Source organism: Solea senegalensis, linkage group LG4 (assembly GCF_019176455.1).
Source record: "Solea senegalensis isolate Sse05_10M linkage group LG4, IFAPA_SoseM_1, whole genome shotgun sequence".
NCBI lineage: Eukaryota > Metazoa > Chordata > Actinopteri > Pleuronectiformes > Soleidae > Solea > Solea senegalensis.
Window position 1 is genome coordinate 4,430,207 of NC_058024.1, and position 23,490 is coordinate 4,453,696.

Sequence of the window (23,490 nt, forward strand, 5' to 3'; positions counted from 1 at the left end):
GACAATGACGTCGTCTATTGGTGACGTGTCAGTTTGTTTACAGGGCTGCAGCAGCGCGAACATGGCTGTGGATATAACTCTTCTCTTTAAAGCCAGTGTCAAGACAGTGAAAACCAGAAACAAGGCGATAGGAATCGGCTTCGACTCCACCAAAGATGAGATTTTCAAGCGGAGCAGACCCAAGAGCGGCTTCTCTCCCAGGGCGAAAGAAGTGGTGAGTGCTTCCCAGAGCTAGCTTTAGCTAACAGCATTAGGATCTACTGTGACTTTGAGTGCTGACTACTGGAACGAATATACTGTGAATCCCAATATGCTGTGATACTATTCTGTAAATCCCAGTTATGCAACAGAAGGAGGGCTCACATAGAAAGAATAAACAAATATCTGACTCGCGCCTTGTATTTTAACAGTTCTAAGTTTATTTATGGTAGTGCCCAGATGGAAGCTGCTCAGACAGTGAAAAAAGTCCATATCAGACTTTCCTCAGTCAAATTAAGATGAGCAACTCCATTTAAAGATTCCTCTGCAGCTAGTTAGTTAGTTATTGACTCAAAAGGTATATAGAATAGGTTAAAACAATAAAAACATTATCAGCCAAGTCCACTCTTGAGTCCTTAGGCATCTCTTGATTTTTCAAACTTGATGGGCAATTGTGTAGCATCAGACTTTGTGTAGCAACACAGCATTTTTGTGCTTTGGACATTTCTCACTGTCTGCACAGGCCTATTTAAGTTTAGTGTCCAAAGATTCGTCATCTTTTTGTGCAAGTCTTCCTTCATTTGCACAAGACTATGTCCTGACCTTCACACACCAGAGTGAAAGATTTTTAAAGCATGATATTCCAAGACGATGCTCAGTTTTTGTGATGTACTGATTTTCAAAATACAGGGTTCTGATAAACACTATCTTGTTGTGCCTAAAATCCCCCATGCATATCAATTGCAAGCGCTGCCCAAAGCACTTAAACATATTGAAATGAAAGACATGTTATGTAAATTAGGTGATGTTTTATGTGAAAACAGTTTCACAGCTTAACACTGTAGAAATTAAATTAACTTTATAGTAGGGAGGCACAATATTGGACTTTTTGCCAATATCCGATATGCTGAAATATTAGTTGTGCATGGTCTGATAACTGATACTGATATGAGAATATGATTCTTTTGATATTGAAATATATGTCTATATGAATCAAATCAATATTTCTGTCAAGCTTAAAGGAAAATTCACCGCTGGAAATATGAATGTTTATTAAAACTGGGTCAATGTGAAATAATATTTGAAGTAGGTGCTGACTTGGCCGAGAAAGGTAGATAATTTATTTTTGGCTCATGTGGATGAACAACGACAACATGGCTTGCTGCCCTGCGAGGCTATTCCTCACTCCTTCACACAGTCTTAGGCCACACCCCCTTCTTACAAAGTATAGAGTGCTAGTTGTGTAAACACACAAATCCCCATGAGGAAGTAGTTGGCAAATAAATCACAGACTTGTAAATGAATTGTGTTTTTTTCTATAGTGCTAAATTGTACCCGGGATGTGCAGTTAAGGAAAGGACAAAGCAATAAGTTTCCCGTAATTTGCCAGTCAGAGATTCAGAGTGGCTGCATTGCAGGCTAACACTGCAGGCTAATGCTATCAGCTATCAACCACCCGGAGTTTGGAGAAGACACTGAAATGCGTTTGCTGTCTCCATTTCAAGCAGGAAGACGTCACTGAGAGGTAAGACTGTTGCTAATATTCCACTCTATTACGGCTCACATTGTGATATAGTTGTCAGCAGTAAAGCAGTAAAGTTACTGTATCAAAGTAATGTTTGATAGACAGTTACATGTAAGTAAGCTGTTAGCAAAGTAAAGTCACTGTTTTTGCTTGAGATTTATTTAAGTGTTATTCAAATGTTTTCAATGTTATTCATGTTTGTTGAAGATGTCACAGACAATATTTTCACACGACGGTCATTTTCAGAGTGCGCTAACATCTAATGTTATTCATAGCCTACTGTATATAGACAGGTGATGATCGTTGACTCACCAGGTTTTAGTGAAAAATACTGCCATTACGTCTTTATGGTAGATGTCACAATGGAGATACTCCACACAGAACTGGGGAAAATAAATATAAAAAACAGCAGAATAATAATGGAAATTACATTTGCTATGTTGATAATTGTAATAAGTAAATCAAACATTTTTTTATTAAAAACGTTTAGGCTACAGAGGCCACCGGATCTGTAACCATGGAACCAGTGGCTTTCAGAAGGAACATGACTGTGACATGAGATTATAGACCTGGGCCTTGACATGGAGGTGAGTGTCACCCCGCTCTGCGTCTATCCAAAAAATCATCAGAAACAATTTCTTAAAACATTCAGCCAGTGTATTATATAGTGTGAATTGTTCATTAATTCATGAATGAACAATTCACATTACCACACAAACATACTGGTGAGAATATTTGCCCTTGTACACTTGATTGTTCTCCAAATCCTAATGACCATGCTTTAATTTCTCATTCTTTCTCCTTTTCTCTTTTTAATTTGATCTATAATTGTATTCCATTTTCCTTTCAGGAGAAGCATGGTTCAATCAGGAGTGTGTGCTCCTCTTCCAGACTCCTCCAGCTGAGCCAAATCAGATTCTGCCACTGCTCTATATATTTCATGATTTATATTTTGTTTGTATATTGTGTGAGACATTCTTTCAGATTTTTCTACTTGTTTATTTTTATTTGTACCCTTGAATATGATGTCAAAATACTTTACTTTGTGAATAATAAAGCGTTTTTATCACCTTACCCTGCACTGTTCAGAAGTTCAGTTTTGACCATCGTTCTGTTGACTGTTGTCATCAGTCAACAGAGTAGCTCAGTAGCGCTGCTTCTGCAGTGTTTATCAACCTTTTTTTATCAACCTTTATCATCACTTTTTCCTCTAATAATACTCTAAAGAAGCAACACTAAGGGCTAGAAAATAAACCACAACCAACATGAATTGAAATTTTTAATTCAAAAAAGAAAAATGTCATACTTATTATAGCTCTTCATGAGCATTAACAGTCTCTTTATAGACACAGTACTGCTTTTTAGGAGCTGAGTTTCTTCTTTTGATGTTCTGAACTATGCGCCAACCGGGTACCCAACTCTCAATTCAATCAGAGAGATTGCAGAGAGAGATTGCATTGTTTACCCAAGTGCACACACAGAGAGGGGACTCCTCACACGACTTGTCGACTTTTGCCACTGACGTTGACGCGTCGACACATCGGCTTTTCTCTTAATGCCCTAGTACTTTCTTGGGAAACAGTGACATTGCTCATAAATATGGTCAAATCTTGCAATAACACAAAGTGTTATTAAGTGCCTTTTCTAAATATATATCACCAAGAGTGGAAAGTAAGGGTAAATAAACCACTCTGGGCACTGATGCCTGTAATATGCTTGCAGCTGCCCAGCAACTTCCATTTGGACACCTACCCTGCGTGGCTGACTGCTTTAGCTCTCTCACAAATGTGAATGTGTGAGTTTCTAAGGACATTCTCAGGTGGAGTTTTTTGTCGTGATGTTATACAGGATGGCGGTCATACGTGTTGGCCTTTATTTTAAAATGACCTGGTTGGCACTTGAAAGGTCTGATTTTCTTTGTGTAGTTCTGTTTTTAAACAGGAAGATACATTTAAACAATGGCGTCTGAAATACACATTCTGATTACTCATTAATTACATCATTAGAAGAAAAGCAATCCTTTAATTGCAGTTATAATCTAGATTAACAAATTTCAAAATGTGAGATCATTTTTTTTTTTTATCTATTGACAGTCCTAATATATATTATTGTCGATTCCACGTATTTGTACAATCAATATTTCATTCATGATATTTAGTGTATTTCACATATTCAATATAACAAATAAGATGATTATCAATTCAACAGCTTTTAAACAAGAAAAAGATATCAAAGATACAAAACATGCCATATCATGATATGACAATATCCAAAATCATGTCTGACACTATAGCACATTTCAACAAACAAGTCCAGACCTCATCTGAAGTAAGCAATAAGAAAAACAACAAAGTAAATGCAACAAGCTTCTCTGATAATAACTTGAACTAATTAAATTGGCTGTTCAATATTGGACAAATGTTCAGCTACACACATTTTGATTACAGTACCTGTTTTAACTAATCTTTAATTGTTTGAAATTTCAAATAAGCATAAATATATTTGTGAAAATAAGTCGTTCTGAAGCCCCTGTCATGGGATATTGACCTTATAATCTTGGCAGGAAAGACAATGTTGGCGTTTAATTAGGTCAGGCATCTAGGAAACTGTAAAGCATCACCAGTGCTTGGCAGTAGGAGATGGATCATTGGCAACGAAAGGCTTTCCTCTATATGTCATGAGTTTTGTTTATACAGCCACAAGTACTTGGCTTTAACATGAATATCATGGAACACAAAACTCTTCAAAGGCACCTTGAAGAACCACTTTACGGGAGTCATTTAAGTTTTACCTGCTGTCTCCAACCTCCAGTCTGAGGCCAAGCTTTACACAAGCTCTGCACAACTAGCTTTTTGTTTCATTCCTGTACATTGATATTAGAACTGGTGGTTTAATAAAAGCACTGTTGCTGATTCAAAAGAAACCAAAACCTATCCTGTGGTGCCTGCCCTCTACTTCTCCTCATCCCCCCACCGCTGTCTCCCTCTCTCTGCAGATATCATCTCAAACCGTCCTGCTAAAGCAGCTTTTGCAGAAATTGAAAATGCAAGTTTGGAATGTCCTGGCTGCTTACAGTTATGTCGCGGTTTTCACCCACATCTCCCCCAGCTCAACTATCCTCTCTGAACAGCCTGACATAGGCAACATTTTTTTTGCCTCTTCACATGTATGATTCCATAAACATGCTGCAATAACATTTTCTTTTGGCTCTGGAGCAATTTCTTGGGGAAAGCCGATCTTCCCAAGAGCCAGTGATTAAAGGTGGAAGATCAAAACAAAGAAAATATTAAATTAGGTCCCCAGTAACAATGTTGACGGCCGTCAGCTAATGTGCAACAGATGTGAGTGCCCTTTTACATATATATAACTCTCCAAGTTCCCACTGAAGCTTCACAAATTTAGAAAGAAAACATCAAAGTTGACAAATACTCAGTGGTCCTGTGAGGCTTTTTCCACTCAAAAGGCAGCTCCATGAGAAAGGAAATGTAGCTTCTCTCAAGGCAATGCAAAAAAAAGAGGCTTGATTGACTAATAAGAGGGCCAGTGTTTGCAGGGTGGGGTTTGGTCTGGGGTCTGTTGGTGGAACTGTGATCTCCATTTCACCGCATCACCTCATCTTTCTCCCGTAGCCTGCTGCCCCTCTCAAGTTTAAATTTATAAAAAAAACTGTTAAATTGTGGATCAAAAATAGCATTTGCATCCCCACCATGCATACCTCTGCTATTGGTATTTCAAAATTGCAGTGTTTTCTTCTGGGTGATAAAAAGGGTCAGACAGACTTGTGTTGCTCTCAAGTGTCCACACTGAAATAATATGCCCACTGATTCTCTAAACAACAGCTTGAGTTCAAGATACTATATTTTTGCTTGTGATAATGGATTTCAAACATTCTGAAATTGAACAAAAATGTACATACCTCAGAATGGAAGAGAATTGTATTGTCCAGCAGGGAAATTTGATTTCATCTCACCAGCAGGTAAACATGCCATCAGTGCAGGTATGCCTTAATATCCAGAAAATTCATGGCTACACTTTCACATTTAAATTGACTGTAGTTAGTAGTTGGTGTATCACAAACCCAATGATATACACGCCAATGTGTGAGTGTGTTTTTGTGAAGGAGTGAATGATATCAATCATATAAAGTCAATGAAAGAAAATGATTTTACTCTATTCTATTCCATGATACTGTATGTTGAATCATTAGTGGGTACATTTGAGGCCAAACGTAGGACTGATTTGTCGAATATTTGTTTATGACTTTGTTAGATTAAACTGAAAAAGAGGTTAACATTATAACATTCATTCATTTCAAGCATTTATGGAATGATGTGTGTGGAAATGCACTGCTCAAGAAAATTAAGGGCACACTTAAACTTTGTTTGTGGTCTTGGTTTGGTTTTTGGATGTTATAATATTTTGTTGTCAAAGAATTACATAATTTAGATCGGTAAAGATTTTTGATGCATTTCATGTTCATTCCTTAGGTTTCTTTGAGTCATTTATATTACTTTGCCTATGTTTGTTATGGGATGAAAAGCTACATTGTGATTCAAGCCATTGTCTGTAATAAGTAATTTAGCTATACATAAGTATTGACAGAATAATTGTACACACAGGTCCAACAAATATTTTAATTAAAACAGTCATTCCCAGATACTGAGTCAGAACCCACTGATGGGTCGCAGTTTTTCCAGCATTTTAATTAAGATTCAGTAAAAGAGAGATGCATACAATGGAATTTCGATTAAGGTATCAAGCATAGATCTCTTGAAAATGTCTGGTTTATCCATTCTAAATATTAGGTCGTAGTAAAAATAATCACAAATTTTGTATTATGCCCAAATGCCATATATTTTTTCTATGTCAAATAGTCTCATTTTAAAAAAATCGGTCTCTGTATAAAAAGTTTTGGAAACACTGTTTTAAAGAATAGAAAACAATCATTCATGTAGTAATTTATTACCTAAATCCTGACTATTATACGTCAACTTTAACTATGAAGACTGTATAGAATGATATTATTATTATTTTTAATAACGGCTCTGAATAGGAACATTTTGATATAATCTTTGTAATGTATAAAGTTTCCTCTTTACTGTCTCAAGTCAAACTGCGTTGGCACACGGGCAAAAACATGCTCACACACAGCTGTCTAAACCGAGTCTTTATTGAGTCGACACTTTAGCCAAGGGGGAGTGATCTGTGGGGATCACCCGGAGATAAACATGCTGCTAAATGCTCTCTTTACCAGTTGGCCTAATCTCTGCACTGTTTTCCCACGAAAGCCAGGCTAATTGAATTTTGAGGCATCTGCTCTCGGGCCCGAGCACAGTCTTGATTTCGTTTCACTGCGTGCAACAGCGCTTTTTCTGTACAATTCATGAAATTGAAAAATAATGGATGAAGAAAGCAGCTGAAAGGCAGATCTACAGATGTATGTCAAAGTCTACATGGCGAGATGGACGCCAGATACTTGGCAGATGAAATTCTTTGAGCAGAACAAAAGTAATGCTGAACACAATAGATGAATTTAAACATTTAAATATGTAGCAAGACGATAGAAGCAGCTGTGGGGGCTTTTTTTTAAAGAATGCTGTAAGACTCTGTTGTTAGACAAATCTTAGTTATTGTGATTTACAATGGCTGAAATACTACCAGTGCAGATGACAGCAGGCTGCATACTTGACCCTGACACTCCTAAACACGGAGAGGCTGAACCATGAAACTACAACAGATGTGTTCTCATTCAAAACAGATGACATTTCTAAAAGACACTAGTGTGGCTTTCCTTATAAAAATGTAATTGGAAGAAGACATTAGAAGAGTACTATATATGTATTGTCATTTTACATTGATATTGAATATGTCAAGTGACGCTGTGGTTCGAATAACTAACTAATAACAGCAAATGCGCTGTATTGTATTTGCTTCTCACTTCATTGGTCGTCATTCATCTAGAGTAGATCAAAAGCAGTGTTCCAGGCGAAGGGCGACAGAAAGCGAGTTTGATTGTTGCCTCGGAGGTGAAAACGGTCCAGAGATTAATTCCCTTGTTTTAAACAAGGACTGCAATATTGTACAGACTCTGTTCCACATGTACAAACTGTGATTATTGTTGCTTTGTTCATTTTTCAAATTCTCTACATGTGTTTTTTTCATCTTAAGCATGCTGTTGTCTACGCTGATGTGACTCATTTTTCCATGCTCCGTGATTCTGGTTTCAGTCCTCACGTAAATCAGTTTACATGAGGATTTGCTGTCTTAACAATAAATTAGAAATTTGCTTTCAAAAGAAAGAAACTATTTGCTTATAACATTTCCCCTTACAAATTTGGAAAGTTCTCATTCGCTCTTTTGGTTTCAAAATAATCAAATCTTAACAACATGTTTACACACATGACAAACTAGTGCAATACAATATGGCTGTAACTAACAATTATTTTTGCAATTGACTCATCTGTCAATTATTTTAATTGTTTGGTCCATAAAATGTCCTCAAAATGATGATGTTCTCAAATGTCTTATTTTGTCCATGTACCAACATTTTTTATCAGTTTTAATGATTTCCTTGTTTCAAATAATTGATTATGAAGTTGATGATTAGTTTAGTAAATGAGTAATAATGGATTCATTTCACTCCTCAAGTGCAATACACAGTCATACAACAATTAATACAACAATTGAATGTGTAGTAACTGTAATAAAATCTCTATTCTATCTTATTTGTTAAATTTAGATTTAATCCAATTCAAGCACCTTATTTTTTAACTTCTTTAATTAATAATAGCAGTTGATACTCACTTGTAAGGACATGAGGTATATCTTACATTTATTGATTTTTAAATATTGACTATACTGAATAAAGTCTAAAAACAATACTGAGTATCCACACAGGTTAAATTACCAGGGAGAAACAGGTGTGTGATGACGTACTGGCGAAGCTTTTTTGGAAAAACCTTCCTACGTTAAGGTGTAACTTAAATGAAATGATGCTTGATATGTATTGGAATGTGGGTTATGGTGCTGTGGGTGGCGATCCAGCCAACATCCAGACACCTGAATACTTTCCAAGAGTAAGGGACTTAACATGAACAAAAGTTTTACTGTAAAACATGTTCCAATTATGCAGCTATATAAAACAGTAGAAGTATGTTCCTTTAAGAATCACACTAACACAACTGGAAGATAGCTGTAGATTCTGCTCCTCCTATTTAACAAAAGGAAACTATTACTGAAGTTTAATTTACATTTAGAAAACTGTAATTGTTTACCTGTGATGCAGGTTTTCCACCTTGCTTTTGTGACTATTCATTTAATCATTTCATTTTCATTCCACTGTGGTGTCCAGGCTATTTTATCAAATGTGACAACCCCCAGCCAACATGTGTTTCACATGAAAGTGAATGCTGAAATGTGATGTGATTGCTTCAAAATGTAGCAACATGGTTTCCAGTGAAATACTAGTCTAGGTGACTCCACTATACCGCTGTTTCATTCACAGTGTTTTGGGAGCACTGACGCACAATTTTTTTTGAAAATGAGTCTCAAAAAAAATCTTCAAGTGCAACCCTTGCATTTTCAACCAATACGTTACTTTGTTAAAGCAATGATGTCATAATCTGCCCTCTGTCTTGAGGTTGCTCATCTTTTCTTCATTGTCGTCTTGTGATTGGAGATTGTTTGGTTAATCTTTTTCCGTAGTTGGCCTGGCTTTCTTCACTCTGTCTCTGTCACTGTCATTGTGTACATTGTACATTACTAAGTAAAGTTTTATTTAAAAAGGTTTGTACATAGTGCACATGCCGTAAGGGTATGCTCAACGTCGTCTTCTTCACTTTTGTACGGTGGTCTGTGCGGTGCCACGTACAGGCCTGGCATATGTATTACAACTTTTGTAGTAGTTTTGTGGGGTTTCGTGTGGATGAAGACATTTCTTGAAATTCTGCTGTGTTTATGGAAAAAGAAAAGATTGTTTACGCTTTGTTCCATGTCCGCGTGGATAAGGCCTCAGTGGTGATGTCACAACACTGTTCATCTTTCTGAGCTCCAGCAGCAGGACATTTAGGACTGGCTCATGCTTGCCATGTTCTGTGTCCACAGAGAGCCATAGATTTCAGTATGCGCGCACACAAGGCTACATTTCCATTCATACTCAAATGAGGGTCCGCGTCAGTCCACACTCACTCATGTTCCATTACAGTAGTGGCCATTTCTTCAGGAAATCGCCCTAGTTTGTGTTTCCTTGTATTCTATGCGCAATGAGTTGTACACATGTGGGTACTGATGAACTTCCTCATATAAGCTTAAGGAAGGCTCAATGGTTACCATCTTCTTTGCAAGATTGTGCCACCAACTTGACTGGAAAGTGTTGTGCATCCATGTGTTATCAAACTGGTGGTTAGGTCTGCATGGACCCACGTGGAAATGGAAACTGATTTTAATTGCGAGCAATGACTTGTATTTGATTTGAGATGAGTACGACACAAAAGCGTGATTGTTGTCTTCTTCTAGATGGTCAAAATATTTTTATCACATTATTCAGAATTATTGAATTATTCAGTATTTTTATGTTGGTTGTTTTTCTTCTTAATGAACTACATTCATAATAAAGTCTCATTTGAATCAAATTGATTCATTTTGCATCAATTAAAATGCAACACCAAGATATGCATACAAGAGCTGATGGCCATAGCTATAAATTTAAGTGGAAAATCAGAAATGCATTAATGAAACTTTGCACATATCAAAAAAAGTCAAAGATTCTGTTCATAAATAAACTTAAAGGCTTTGTTTGATGATGTTTTTTGTTTATAGATCTGAGTAAAGCATTCTAACTGCAAATAGACACAAGAAGACAAAACTGAGCCCATTAGAGAGTTAGACATAAACATGATAATAAACTCAACATGTGGCTCTGTCTTCTCCACTGAAACATCCTTTATGTATCAGGCCTACATACCTAAACACAACATAGCATGGCGTCAGTATGGATAGCCCTCGGTCAGGACATGCAGGGACTTAAAACTAAAGCAGGGCAGCCATCATTGAGTTCTGTCAGTTACCTGGATTTAACAAAACAAAGAGTCATCCAAGCTCTTAAAGAAATCTGCTAGCTAAGCCCTTTCTCTTTTCTTCCTCATAATAATCCCCCCTGATGGTTTGTTTGGGCTCAGTCGGGGCTGGAGGGAAGCAGGGGGAAGGAGAAAGTGAGGAGGTAAAGTGGGGGTCTTTGATGATGACGAGATTAGATGTAGCCCGGCAGACTGTCTCCTCCTGCCTTCGCTACGAGAGCCCTCTCTCCCTCTCTCTCACACACACACACACACACCTATATACACCATACACTGGTAGGGTGAGCGGGCTGCACAAGGCCACCCTCTTCCTCATTGTTGAGGAATTACTTGCTCTTTAGGGTCTTAAGTTACAAGAGCAATTGATCCCTCTGACCCCCTGCAAACCCTTGAGGTTGTGCTGGGAATCTGAGCCCCAATGTATACACTCAGGAGACAGCTCAACCCTCAGAGCAGCAGTGCTGATGCTCTCCAGCCCCTCCACCACTTACTGAGTCTCTAATTCTGTGTATTTAGCCCTGCCTGCTGGTCAAAAATGTGTAGTGGCACTAATATAGTCATTCAGGTAAATGCTGAACATTTTATAGTGTATAGTTTGATATTTTACAATACCGTACTTTTTTACACTTTTGTTTTTATTTTTGGATGAATATATTATCTCAATATTATGTATTCTTATGTCCCATGCCTTGTAAAATGTTTCCACTTTCACAAAAAAAAATGGAAATTTAAAACAGAAAAGATTTCCTCTCACATTTTTCCAGGATTAAAAACATACTGTTATAATTTACATGAGATGAAATTTATTTTCTTACCCCTTATTTGTGTATTTTGTTCCATACAGGGACAAAATGTATAAATAAACCTTTGTTTGGCTACAATCTTGCATTAGGGTTGCAACTACAGATTTTTTTCTATTAATCCCGATTAGTCCATGCACTGTCAGAAATTATCAAAGTGTTGATCAGTGTTTCCCAAACCATGAAATTAATCTTAAAACCAAAGTTATTCAGTGTTAATGATATATTTGTTATATGATGCAAAGACACTTAGAAAGCAAAACAAAAACAAAAAAAAAGTAGTTTTAATTGTTTATTATAACTTATGAATTGATAGAATTGATTGATATTTTTTTGTTTTTATGAACCAAATTGTCTGAAAATAATCCAGGTATTATTCACTCGTAAAAATAATTTCACATTATCTAACTGATAATCAATAGCCACATTTAGACGTTCCAGCAATAACTTTATATAATGCAATTTTTGTCATCATCATCATTTCAGGCTGCTGAATAACCCATTCTGTCCAATCTAAGACAATCAAGCAAAAAACTTATTTATCAGCTGTAGTACGTTTGGAAAGTCTCACAGGAGCTTGCGTCATAGTTGTTCTCATTCACTGTGACACAACATAAGGTACAATGTTTTGAAAGTATTTGAACCATAAGAAAGGTTCTCTTCTCCTCTGAACCCAACCCATCTCAACTGCTCTGAACAACAATTAACTCTTGACCTCTAATAATTAAGGGTCGGCTTGCGCAAGTTAGCATGTCCCCCACAGCGATGTCCTGCGTCACTGAGCTACTGTCTAAACCAGAGAAGGAGAGCTTGGTTTCTAACAAATTACTCGGCTCTGTTTATCTTGACACCTTTGGTTCTGTGTTGAAGAAATTGTAATTTTTCAAACGTCAGCTCGAATAGACCACTGCTTCAGGTCACCGTGACGCTGGGAGTGAATGTTTAGAGACATTATTAGACGGCTGGTGCCAGGTTGCTCCTTACAGCCAAGGCAATTTGATAATTGAGGTTGTTAGAGTGAAAAGGCTGAAGGCCGAAGACAGCGTTATTATGCTATGAAAATAATCTCCCACGCTCTTGGGTTGCTTGTCACAATCAAACTCATTGTGTCACTTTTCAGTCCCGGGCTTGTCTCAGTTCTGTCTTCTTGTGCATCTCACAGAGCGTGTTGTGTGCATATTTGCATCTTGTGCTCTGCCAGCGGAGCTCTGTGGACAGGGAAGCAATTTGTTCTTTTTTTTAATATTTGACCGAATTACAGGAGCAAATATTGGATTGAACCAAATTTCCTCTGGTTTTCCTGTGCACACACGATAAATAGTAGCCGATCGTGAATTTAGAACTTATTAGAGATCGCTGTGTCACTTCTCTGTGTGCACTTTTGTTTATGAGAGCTGTTTGTGGAGGAAATGGCAGGTTTAATTTTTGTATGTCACAGACTTGATGAACTGTCAAAAGCAAATATTGAGACTTTGCAGACTTCAACAGTGGTCGTCTGTCACTTCCAATAAATACAAAATGATACATTTACTCTGGCTCTGTCTAAATGTTGTTTAGAAAAATGGTTTCCTGGTACATGTCTAAAAACTCTCTTGAGCTCTGTTTACATGGTTTACATGTGGAGGTGTAAGTGAGGCATTACATTTAAAGAGACTCATTGACAAGAAGCTAATGAAGTTAACTAAAGCTTTTTCTCTCTTTATCTTGGCAGATCTCGAATATTACAAAGCTCAAAGACTTTCTGCTACAACACAGGAAGGATTATGTGAGCGCCGGAAGGTAAGCTTCTCCCAAAACCACATCACACTCGTTCACCGCAATCAACAACAGCAGCAGGGGAAACCTACCAAGGCTAAAGGCAGGGGGCGGACATTATGGCTCCTACGTTCAGATTAGCAGCCCCATTGTTCCCCATTGAGTCATTACAGTTCAGATTTGACAGTTTATTCTTAAATACATCAGTGTTGCATCTGAACGTGACTGCTCTCTCAGAACTAATTCCTTTTTGCATGCAACATCAACAACAACAGAGAACGTAATATTTATGGGACCACTCAATATTGAAGATATGTAAGAAAGATAAGATAAAATGTACCTTTATTGAATCCCCATTGGGGAAATTCATGTCTGGAAAGGGTATAGTCACCTCCCACTTTCAAGAGGTTTGACCAACGGACATAAATCAAAATGCCTCTGTACGCAATTAGATAGACCTACGACCAATTGGATCAATGATTTGGATGATGTATGCAGAGCGACGAAAGACATATCAACAAACATGCTTGTTGTCGTTTTCTAGCAGCGATGGCTGTCTAGTAATGGCGACTTTTGCACGGTGGAGTTCCATGGAGCAAGTTGCTTAAAGTGGAAGCAACAGCCAACTTGAAAGACAGCTGCTCTTCAGTGGCTATCATGTTGGATGTATACAGAAGCTTCTTGGCGTTGGCTCTGTTCTCATCGTGTTAAGCCCGCCAGGGGGAAATTGGTTCAGTTTTTTCTGAGATTTTGTACTTGGCCAAAACTTAGCCAGATGTGTTTGCAGAGCAAAATCATATCCCTGGCATATTCAGATGGGTTCACCCAGGCTAGGAAATTCAGAAAAATAAGTTATCGCAGTGAATTTGTGCGTAAGATTGTTTGATTTTGCCATGCACCCGTGGCCACATATATAATATACATATATCTGATATAGGACCACATACTGAAGTGGAAAGTCGGAATTGGCAGTTGCATGTGTGTCCACACAAAATTTGAACTGAGTCACCTTAACTGACGTCACTTCAGCCTGGTAATCTGAATGTAGCTTTTCATTCTGACAAAAATTGAAGGGGTCAGAAGTCTGGGTTTATTTAATAGGACTTTCAAATATTTCTGTGTGTGTGTGTTTGCTGCAGGGGCTTGCTGCTGGCAGGAGGTCAGCAGCGAGTAGGGTGGTCTGTAGCGGCAGACTCCAGTTTAATTGTCTGGAATAATTGAGCTGCAACCAAGTGGAGAACAAATCACGCCCTGGGACTAATCCAGGCTTTCCACCCTTCAAGGCCCCCTCTGTTTTGTAGGTGTGATTTTGTGGAGTAGCCTATGTTTTCTTAGGTTTGTTGATAAAGGCAAGAACGCGTGAACTAAACATTAGATATGTTGATGGGTGTGGAGTTCATCAGCATTAACTGGTGGGAAAGTACGTCAAGATGCCAGCACTGGCCTCCTCTACATTTAGCCTCGTCACAGCTCGTCTCCATTGCCTTTGCCAGACCAATAATTGCAGATTGTGGATTATTAGTGTATTTGTGTAGCTGGTTCAGGCCAAGAATGGCTAATTAAAGTAAAAACCTCACAGAGGATAATGTCAAATAGATGGGTGAATTTCTCTGCCATCAGGTCTCTTCCTGCATGACCCTGATTCAGAATTGGGGAAAGCAGGTGGGCATGTGTCAGTATTTTGGTGTTTGGAGAGTTTAAACTGTGAGTGTCATTGGTCTCATGTGCTCTTGCAGTCTAATTTCGTCAGATCTTACTCGTATGACGGACAATGAGCGAGATCAGATCGACCAGGACGCTCAGATCTTCATGAGGACCTGTTCTGAAGCCATCAAGCAGCTACGCAATGAAGGTGGGACATTGTATTGTTGTTGTTGCAAACAGAAGACTGCTTTACTCGCCATTCCCTACTTCAAGCACATCAAGAAACTATGGTGGCATACAATTGTGGGGGCGTGTGAAAGGGGGCGGGAAGGGTGACAGCCGTTAACGGTGACAAAAATTTCAAATGAGTCAAGTTATTGGTTATACCCGAAGCAATGCGATTTACGCGAAATCACAGTAATGATATTAACAAGTTAATCCAAAAATGCACAGGCAATTTATTGATATCCCCACAGTTGTGGTCTTGACCGGTCTTGAAATAAAATCCGAGTCCGCTTTGTCCTAGACACGACCGAGTAAAAATGCAGTCGATTCCGAAACGAGACCTTCCAAAAGTGGTCTCGACCAAGACCGTTCTCGAGTACTACAACACTAGTGCAAAGTATTGAAATTATACATTATACATAAATTCTGCTTTCTTTGTCCGTGCTAATGCCACTGCTAATGCATTCTTTTGTCACCCTCCTTTCCAACCAGTGCAAGGCTTGTTGTCCCAAATTTTCTCTCTCCACTGCTTGAAGAGTGGTCTGAGTGATTAATACACTCCTTTCACTGAGCACCTTATACAGCTCTCAGCCTACTTACTGGCATGTTTCAAAGTGTTATCCTCAGAAGATGGGGTTTAGTTACCCTCTAAAAGGAATATTATACATTTACAAATGTATTTGAACTGATTTTGTTATTGTTGATGTAGCAGAGAAGAAGATAACATCAACCCAAATAAAGGAGCACAGAGGAGCAGTGCTGGACCTCATTGAAAAGTATCTGAGAGGTGAGTTTATGCAGCTCATTCAGCTTTGATGGAACTTGCCTTGTACCAAACAGTCCACAGAGGCTTTGGAAGACAAGTGTATGACCATTTGTAGTTCATTATCTCTTTCTTAAAGACATCTACTATTTAAGAAATTGATGAAATTGAATTGTTGTTATTCTTCTGTCTTAAAGGAGTGTGCAAGCTGTATTCTGAGCAGAGAGCAATTAGAGTCAAGAGAATGGTGGACAAGAAGAGACTGTGAGTGTTCAGCAATACTCAACTCAACGCAAACCTCATTCACACAATTTCTAAAATTGATTCTAGGGACGAGCCAATACTATAATCAAAATCACTGGATCAGATATGGGGAAGAAATCAGCAATGGTGTTTTAGCTGAATCATTTTTTTGGAACACTGCTTTATTGGAGCAGATTTACTAGCTATGTTTACATGGACGCAAGTAATCGGAGTAAAAGCCTGATCGGAATAAAAATATGTTGTAGAAACCCCAAAAACCCTGATTCCATACCGCCCATTCGGTATGAAATTTAATGCACAATGAGAGGACTGGTATATGCCGATCGTCATTCACAGCAGAGTTAATATAAAAAGTTGATTTGATCATGACTTCCTGGTGCTAACATGTTTCTTATTTATGTAAATGTGACATATTTCCATTTAGTTACTGCTGTATTTCCATTCCCAAACAATTACATTTTATTTATAGCGCCAAATCACAAGATACGTGATCTCAAGGCACTGTACATATTAAGTTTTAGTAACAATATTTTAGAGAGAACAGAAACCCAACAGTTCACACATTGAGCAAACACTAGGCATCAGTGGAGAGAAACAAACTCCCTTTAACAGGAACCCCTACAGAACCAGACTCAGAGATGTGCAGCATCGGCCTTGGCCAGTTGGGGTGAAAGGAAAAATGGGGGAGAGAGAGAGAGGGACGTGCAGTGTTTACTACAGAAGTAGAAGTGAACCTTCTTCTGCTTCCGGACGTCAAAATAGTCTGACTGAGCAGTTAATGCATGTGCACACAGTGGGATCATTTAATTGTGTGACCAAGTAAACAATGCAATTGTAAAAATCCAATTGGAATGAAGAAATTTGGCAAATGCAGTTGGAGAAATTTTGAAATGGATTCAAGGATTTGAAGGATTCTTTATTTGTCACATGTATATGTGGCTGCATATAAATGGCTGCTACAAATGTGTTAACAGCTTCATAGTTTCACAGATCTAAAGTGACCGTGTCGGACTGATACCGTAATTGATTCACATGGTTTTAGATCCAGACTGGCACCAGAACACCACAGTCGGGTGGAGAAACCACGAGAGGTGGAGCCTGTGGAGGGGAAAACTGTCAAGGAGGAAGGTTCTGGTAAGGTTAGATGGAATGACCAACACACACACACACTTAAAGCACATATATAGACTAACAGAGTAGGAGTACACAACAGATCTGTGTCATACAATCAGCAAATATATCACTCAATTTTAATTTATGCAGGTGAATACTATTGTACACATTATTTGTGAGCTGTGATTTACCAATACAAAGTGCATATAAAAAACAAGAATGAATTGATAACTAAGATGATTATTTAAGAATTTAAGAAAAATTAAATAATATATATTATATATAGTAAATAATAATGTTTTCAGCCCTGATTTAAATGAGCAGACCTCAGGTGTTCAGGAAGTTTGTTCCACAGGTGAGGAGCAGAAGAACTGAATGCTGCTTCACTTTGTTTGGTTGTTTGGTTCTACATCTGGGAAACACACAGTAAACCTGTTCCTGATGCGCTGGATGCTTCATAGGGAACTAATAAGTCTAGGATATATTTTGGTCCAAGACCATTCAGTGCTTTTGAATTTGAAATCTATCCTTTGACTCACGGGAAGCCAGTGTTGTGATCTGAGGAGTGGTGTGATGTGGTCCAATTTCCTGGTATTAGTCAGGACTCTGGCAGCAGCCTTCTGGACCAGCTGCAGCTGCCTGATTGATTATTGTTAAGACCCGTAAAGACACCATTGCAATAATCTAGTCTGCTGAAAATTTAAGCACGAACAAGTTTTTCTGTGTCTCGTTTGGACAGAAAACCCTTGATCTTTGCAATGTTCTTCAGGTGGTAATAGCCAGACTTAATGATAGCTTTTAGGTGGTTGTTAAAATTCAGGTCTGACTCAATAATTACACCAAGATTTCTGCCTTGATTTGTAGCTTTCAATGACATGGTGTCAAGGAGAGCACTGACCTTTGACCTTTCATTTTTGAGGCCAACAACAGTCACTTTAGTCTTGTCTGCATTGAGCTGGAGAAAGTTGTGGCACGTCGGCTCACTGATTTGATGGATTCACTTGCTCTGTGAGAGTAAGGCACTGTAGTCATGTGATGACACTGGAATATAAAGTTGGGTGTCATCTGCATAGGTGTGATAAGAGATAGAGCTACAGGCAGCGTGTAGATGTTGAATAGAAGTGGCCCGAGAATGGACCCTTGAGGAACCCCACATGTCAGAGTCATAATTACCAACTGAGACAAAGTATTCCCTATCTTGTAAGTACGATTTGAACCAGTTTAGCACAGCACCAGTAAGTCCCACCCCGTTTTCCAGTCTGTCAATCAGTATGTTGTAAACAACTATGTCAAATGTGACACTAAGGTCCAATAATAACAAGACAATAAACAACGCTGATTGATCTGTTGGATATGGGCCTGTAGTTAATTATTGCTGAAGCATCCAGATTAGATTTTCTTTTTTAGGTTTAATTATTGCAGTTTTCATAGCCTGGGGAAACTGCCCTGACTGAAGAGAAGTGTTTACTCTCTGCAAAACATCTGAAGCTGTGCAGTTAAAAATAGTTTTAAAGAAATTTGTTGGCAGAATATCAAGGCAGCATTTTGTGGGTTTTAACTGTTTAACAGTTTCTGTTGTGCCAGATTAGCTGGAGAACAAGAAGGCAAACGTGACATCATGATTTTGCTTGAGCTGGCACTGCAGATTGTTTGTCTTATCTGTATTTTATCTGATGATAAAGGCTGCAAAGTCGTTGAATTTTTGGACAGCAGTTCAGCTGGGACTGAAGCTTCTGGGTTTGTTAGTCTGTCTACAACAGAGAACAATATTCAGGCATTCTTACTGTTTCTATTAATAATCTCTGAAAAGAGTGATCAATTCCTGGTTATAGATTTGGAGGCTCTCTTTATAGATGGTACTGAAACTATTCACAAGGTCATCAACAAGAGCTGAGCGCAGGGTTTGGTGATGGTGCAAAAGACTGGGTGAATAATGCACAGGTGTTATCATGAATGTAACATTTTCTGATCACATCTCCTTCGCCTTTGTTAGGATTAGCAGGGGTGGTAATTTTAAATGAAACACAGCAATGATCAGAGAGTGTGACATCAGTCCCCACAACCTCATAGATATTAATATTTGGACCTCATAGATATTCATATTTGGAAATAATTAGATCTAGTATAATGTCCCGTGTTATGTGTTAAATCTGTTACATGTTGAGAAACCCAAAGTTATCCATTAAATCATAAAATATCATAAAAAGTTCTTTAGCACTTCCGACAAATGAACTCAAATGATCAACATCACAGCCCAGTAACTAGTTTGTTTGTTGTTGTTTTTTATTATGTTATCATTATATTACTTTATATATTTATATATTTATTACTTTTATATTACTTTTTAAGCTTCTTAAATTCAAATATTTCCCTACTCTTCTACATCAAAGAAACCAGAGAAACCGAAAATCTTTGATTTATGGACAAAACAAGACAATTCAGGACTTCAACTTTTTTTTACACCATTTTTCATCATTTATACCATTTACCATCATTCACATCACAGATAGGTGACTCTAATTATTATTACTTAATGTAGTATTATTACTTTGTTCCTGTCAAAATTCAGTGTGATCACATACCCTGGTATATAAGTATAGTAGTTTGTGGGACACGTACCACAGTTTGAGAACCAAGGCACTAGACAATGAAGATAACTACTAGGAAATACAGAGAGAATTAGCAACCAGTGAATGCAGAGAATGGCCTCGGACATGTTGTGATTTTCACTCTGTTTGTCGTCCTTCAGAGAAGAGTGTGTCTGAGGTTCTGGACAACACTGTGGAACACCTGTGGGAGGAGGTCAGAGTGGAAGACGAGCTCTCTCCTGAGGAGATCCAGATGGTACTCAGCGCCTCGGGCGTCATCATTTATGATTCATGTTGTACCGTATATGGTGATGTGTATGATTCATGTGGTAAGGAATATATCCACAGCCACTGCTTTAAGGAGGAATGGAATGATTTGAATAGAGGTCCAAATATCTTTTGATTTATTTGTCATTACACACAGTCAGCGAGCACATTGTCACAGGTAGAGATTAGAGAAGAGTCACTGATGAAGTGTGTGTGTGTGTGTGTCCAGTTTGAGCAGGAAAACCAGAGGCTCGTGAGTGAGATGAACAACCTGGTGGATGAAGTGAGGTGAGTCTCCTTTTTAACAATGTGTCATATACACAGTGTCAAAAATGTAATTAGTTACAGTTACTAGTTACTTCTCCCAAAAACTACTGCTACTAGTTACTAGGGAAAGTAATGAATGCGTTACTTTTAAGTACATTTTAATTTGCTCAAAGAATTTAGAGCCCACCTCCACCGCCTCTCTTACAGAACTTAAAATTCATATGCATGTTCAATTATTTATGATAAATCTGAATATTATAATGAAATGTACAATTAATGTAATAAATTACTAACAGAAACAGTGTTAGTTTAATGTTGCTTTGGGATGAAGTGAGTCTAACATCCCTGGCTACCAGTTGGTCTGAGACAAAAAAAAATCAAGCGTGAGTTGTTTTGATTGTGTGACACTGTCTTCGTCTCCTTCAGTGTTAATGGCCACTCATGTCGTGGAAGTGTGATGTTTTATTAGATCGGAATTGCTTGACACCGACATGGAGAAGCACTTTTGTCCAGGGCATAATGTGACTTTAATGTACAAATTCTTTCCTTTCATTTCATTTACAGAAAAGTAATGGCTATATACTTTCAGTTGAAGAAGGGTTCATCCTAAAGCATTATGCGGTTATGTGGTTGTCTCATGAGGAAGAAGAGTAAAAAAAAAACTTGAAAACAGCTTCAATGAGATAATAATGTAACGCGCTGCGTTTTTTTGGCAGTAACAGTAACAACGTCATCATGATTGAAACAGTAATTTATTAGATTACTCGTAGCTGAAAAAAGTAACGCCATTTATTTCTACCGCCGTTATTCCCATCACTGCATATACAACATGAATATTACCAGGAGAGGTCACTCTGTTTCAGTATTCTGAAATCAGTGCATTTATGTGACATTAGAAATAAAACTGATGATAGTGTTTAGGCCTGCAGGGATTAATCGATTACTAAATGAATCCTATCTATTTTGCATTAATCATGTTTGTTCAATCAGTTTGAGTGTTTTATAACGAACACAAGGTCTCGTTTTCTCAGCTTCTTAAATGTGAATATTTACTTTGATTACTTGCATGTAATCATTCAAATTGAAACGTTTCATCGTTTGTGGACATTTGAGAACATCATAATTTCAAGGTTTGGGAAGAGTACTTCGTTCTGGTCATTGGTGCAAAATAGGAGCAAAAAAACACATTTATATTAGAACAAAATACATTTTTTTTATGAATTATTTCAAAAAGAAAACTAGGTATATGAAAATAAATGTAAACAAAAGTCTGTGCAGTATGGAAGTTGTGCAACAAACATCATCCACAGGTTAATCAGTTATGAAAATAATTGTTAGCTGCAGTGCTCATTGTGTTATTTTTCTGTTGAACTGTGCGTGGAAATGGACTTAACATTAAACTAACTGCTGGATACTGCAGTCAGGCATAGATGTAACATCACATGACTTCCCCACCCTCTAAATGACATGAAATACCAGGTGAGCATCACCACACTTATTTGACCAGACGGGATTTCATTAACCCAAGGACAGATTCAATTATCATCACTGCTGCTAGAACAAAAATCACTGACGTTTGTTCCTAACATCCATGACACTGATGCCACCTTTCCTGCTTCCTCTTTGTGCCCGTCAGGCAAATCGAGGGGAAGGTGGTGGAGATCTCTCGACTTCAGGAGATCTTCGCTGAGAAAGTCCTGCAACAGGTGAGCTGAGTTCCTTTCCTCTCATTCACACACGTTACTTATATTATGCACAAGTTTTGTCTTTCTCAATTTCCTTGACAGGAATCAGAGATAGACAATATTCATCAACTGGTGGTGGGGGCCACGGAGAACGTGAAAGAAGGCAACGAAGATATACGAGAGGTAACACTAGCATCATCAGTGTTACCATCAATCTGTAGTGGATTATAAGAATCTAATCTGTTACCTTTGTCGTTCCCTTCTGTCTCAAGGCAATAAAAAACAACGCTGGCTTCCGGGTGTGGATCCTCTTCTTCCTCGTCATGTGTTCTTTCTCTCTGCTCTTCCTGGACTGGTACGACAGTTAACACAGCTGCCAGCACGCACTCTGTGTACGTGACTGCAGACTGCTCTGGCTCTGCCACATAACTGGAGAAAACGGTAACGAGTGATGACAGCGCTGAGACTCAATGTTCAGTTTGTATCGTGATGAACACAGTTGTTCTTCAGAGAAGTTCTGGATTCCGGTAGACGTGGCTGTTTGTTATTCCCCGAGCTGAAGCATCACTTTGTCTTTGTCCAGTGCTTTTAGTGAAGCTGCAGTGTGCTGAGAAACACTTGTTTGAAGGCGAGCTGCGTAGGGAGCACTGTAAACACTTTTAAATTATGAGTGTGAACGGTCTGTCTTTTTCTCAAGAGGAATGATCATGGTTTATAATGACTGAAAAACACAGGTTTTGCTTTCTGTTGACCTCGTTTGGAGCCAGATTTACTGCAGGATTCTGTGTTCTGTTTGTAGTCATTTAACTTACACCTCGCTGTCAAACCACTGAATAATGTTTTGTTATCCAGGCCTCTTCTTTTTTTTTTATAATCTGTCATAACACAACTGTACTGACACCACTCACATTCTAGTAAAACAAGAAGCAATATGCTAACTTCAGTTCCGTCTCTCTTTACTCATGGGCTATTATTTTATCTCACATTTATGTCAAGATTTCAGGTAACAACAGGAAAGTAGAGTCTCAGTTTTTGGGATTCAAACAACCATTGATGCTTCTGATAATTACGACATATTAGGAGTATTAGGGCCACATTGAGAAAAAAAATAAATTCACAGACTTCGAGAATAAAGTCATAAATTTACCGTCCAACGATAACCCTGCAGTCGACCAGTTCCAGCTGTTTCCCCCTCCACAAAAGCAGCGATTTCATCCAAGTCCGCAACTCTCCTCTTCTAAAACAACAGGTTAGAATATTGCGACTTTATTCTCGTATATTTGCGACTTTATTCTCAAGGTATGAAAAAAAAAAAAATCTCG

The 23,490-nt window shown here is 38.1% G+C and overlaps 1 protein-coding gene across 2 annotated transcripts; it reads left to right on the plus strand.

Moving 5' to 3' along the window:
- Nucleotides 1-3: 3 nt before the first annotated feature.
- On the plus strand, nucleotides 4-23,111 carry stx18 (syntaxin 18). Of its 2 annotated transcripts, none has more exons than XM_044023722.1 (11): nucleotides 4-214; nucleotides 13,309-13,376; nucleotides 15,089-15,204; nucleotides 15,934-16,008; nucleotides 16,182-16,248; nucleotides 17,291-17,382; nucleotides 20,111-20,205; nucleotides 20,446-20,504; nucleotides 22,120-22,189; nucleotides 22,271-22,351; nucleotides 22,441-23,111. In XM_044023722.1, exons 1-11 carry the CDS (start codon nucleotides 5-7, stop codon nucleotides 22,534-22,536), a joined length of 1,029 nt encoding a protein of 342 aa, XP_043879657.1. In that variant the 5' UTR covers nucleotide 4; the 3' UTR covers nucleotides 22,537-23,111. The 2 variants fall into 2 exon arrangements, with proteins under 2 accessions (XP_043879657.1, XP_043879656.1); XM_044023721.1 differs by having other exon boundaries at nucleotides 5-214; nucleotides 15,931-16,008.
- The last annotated feature ends 379 nt before the right edge of the window (nucleotides 23,112-23,490 follow it).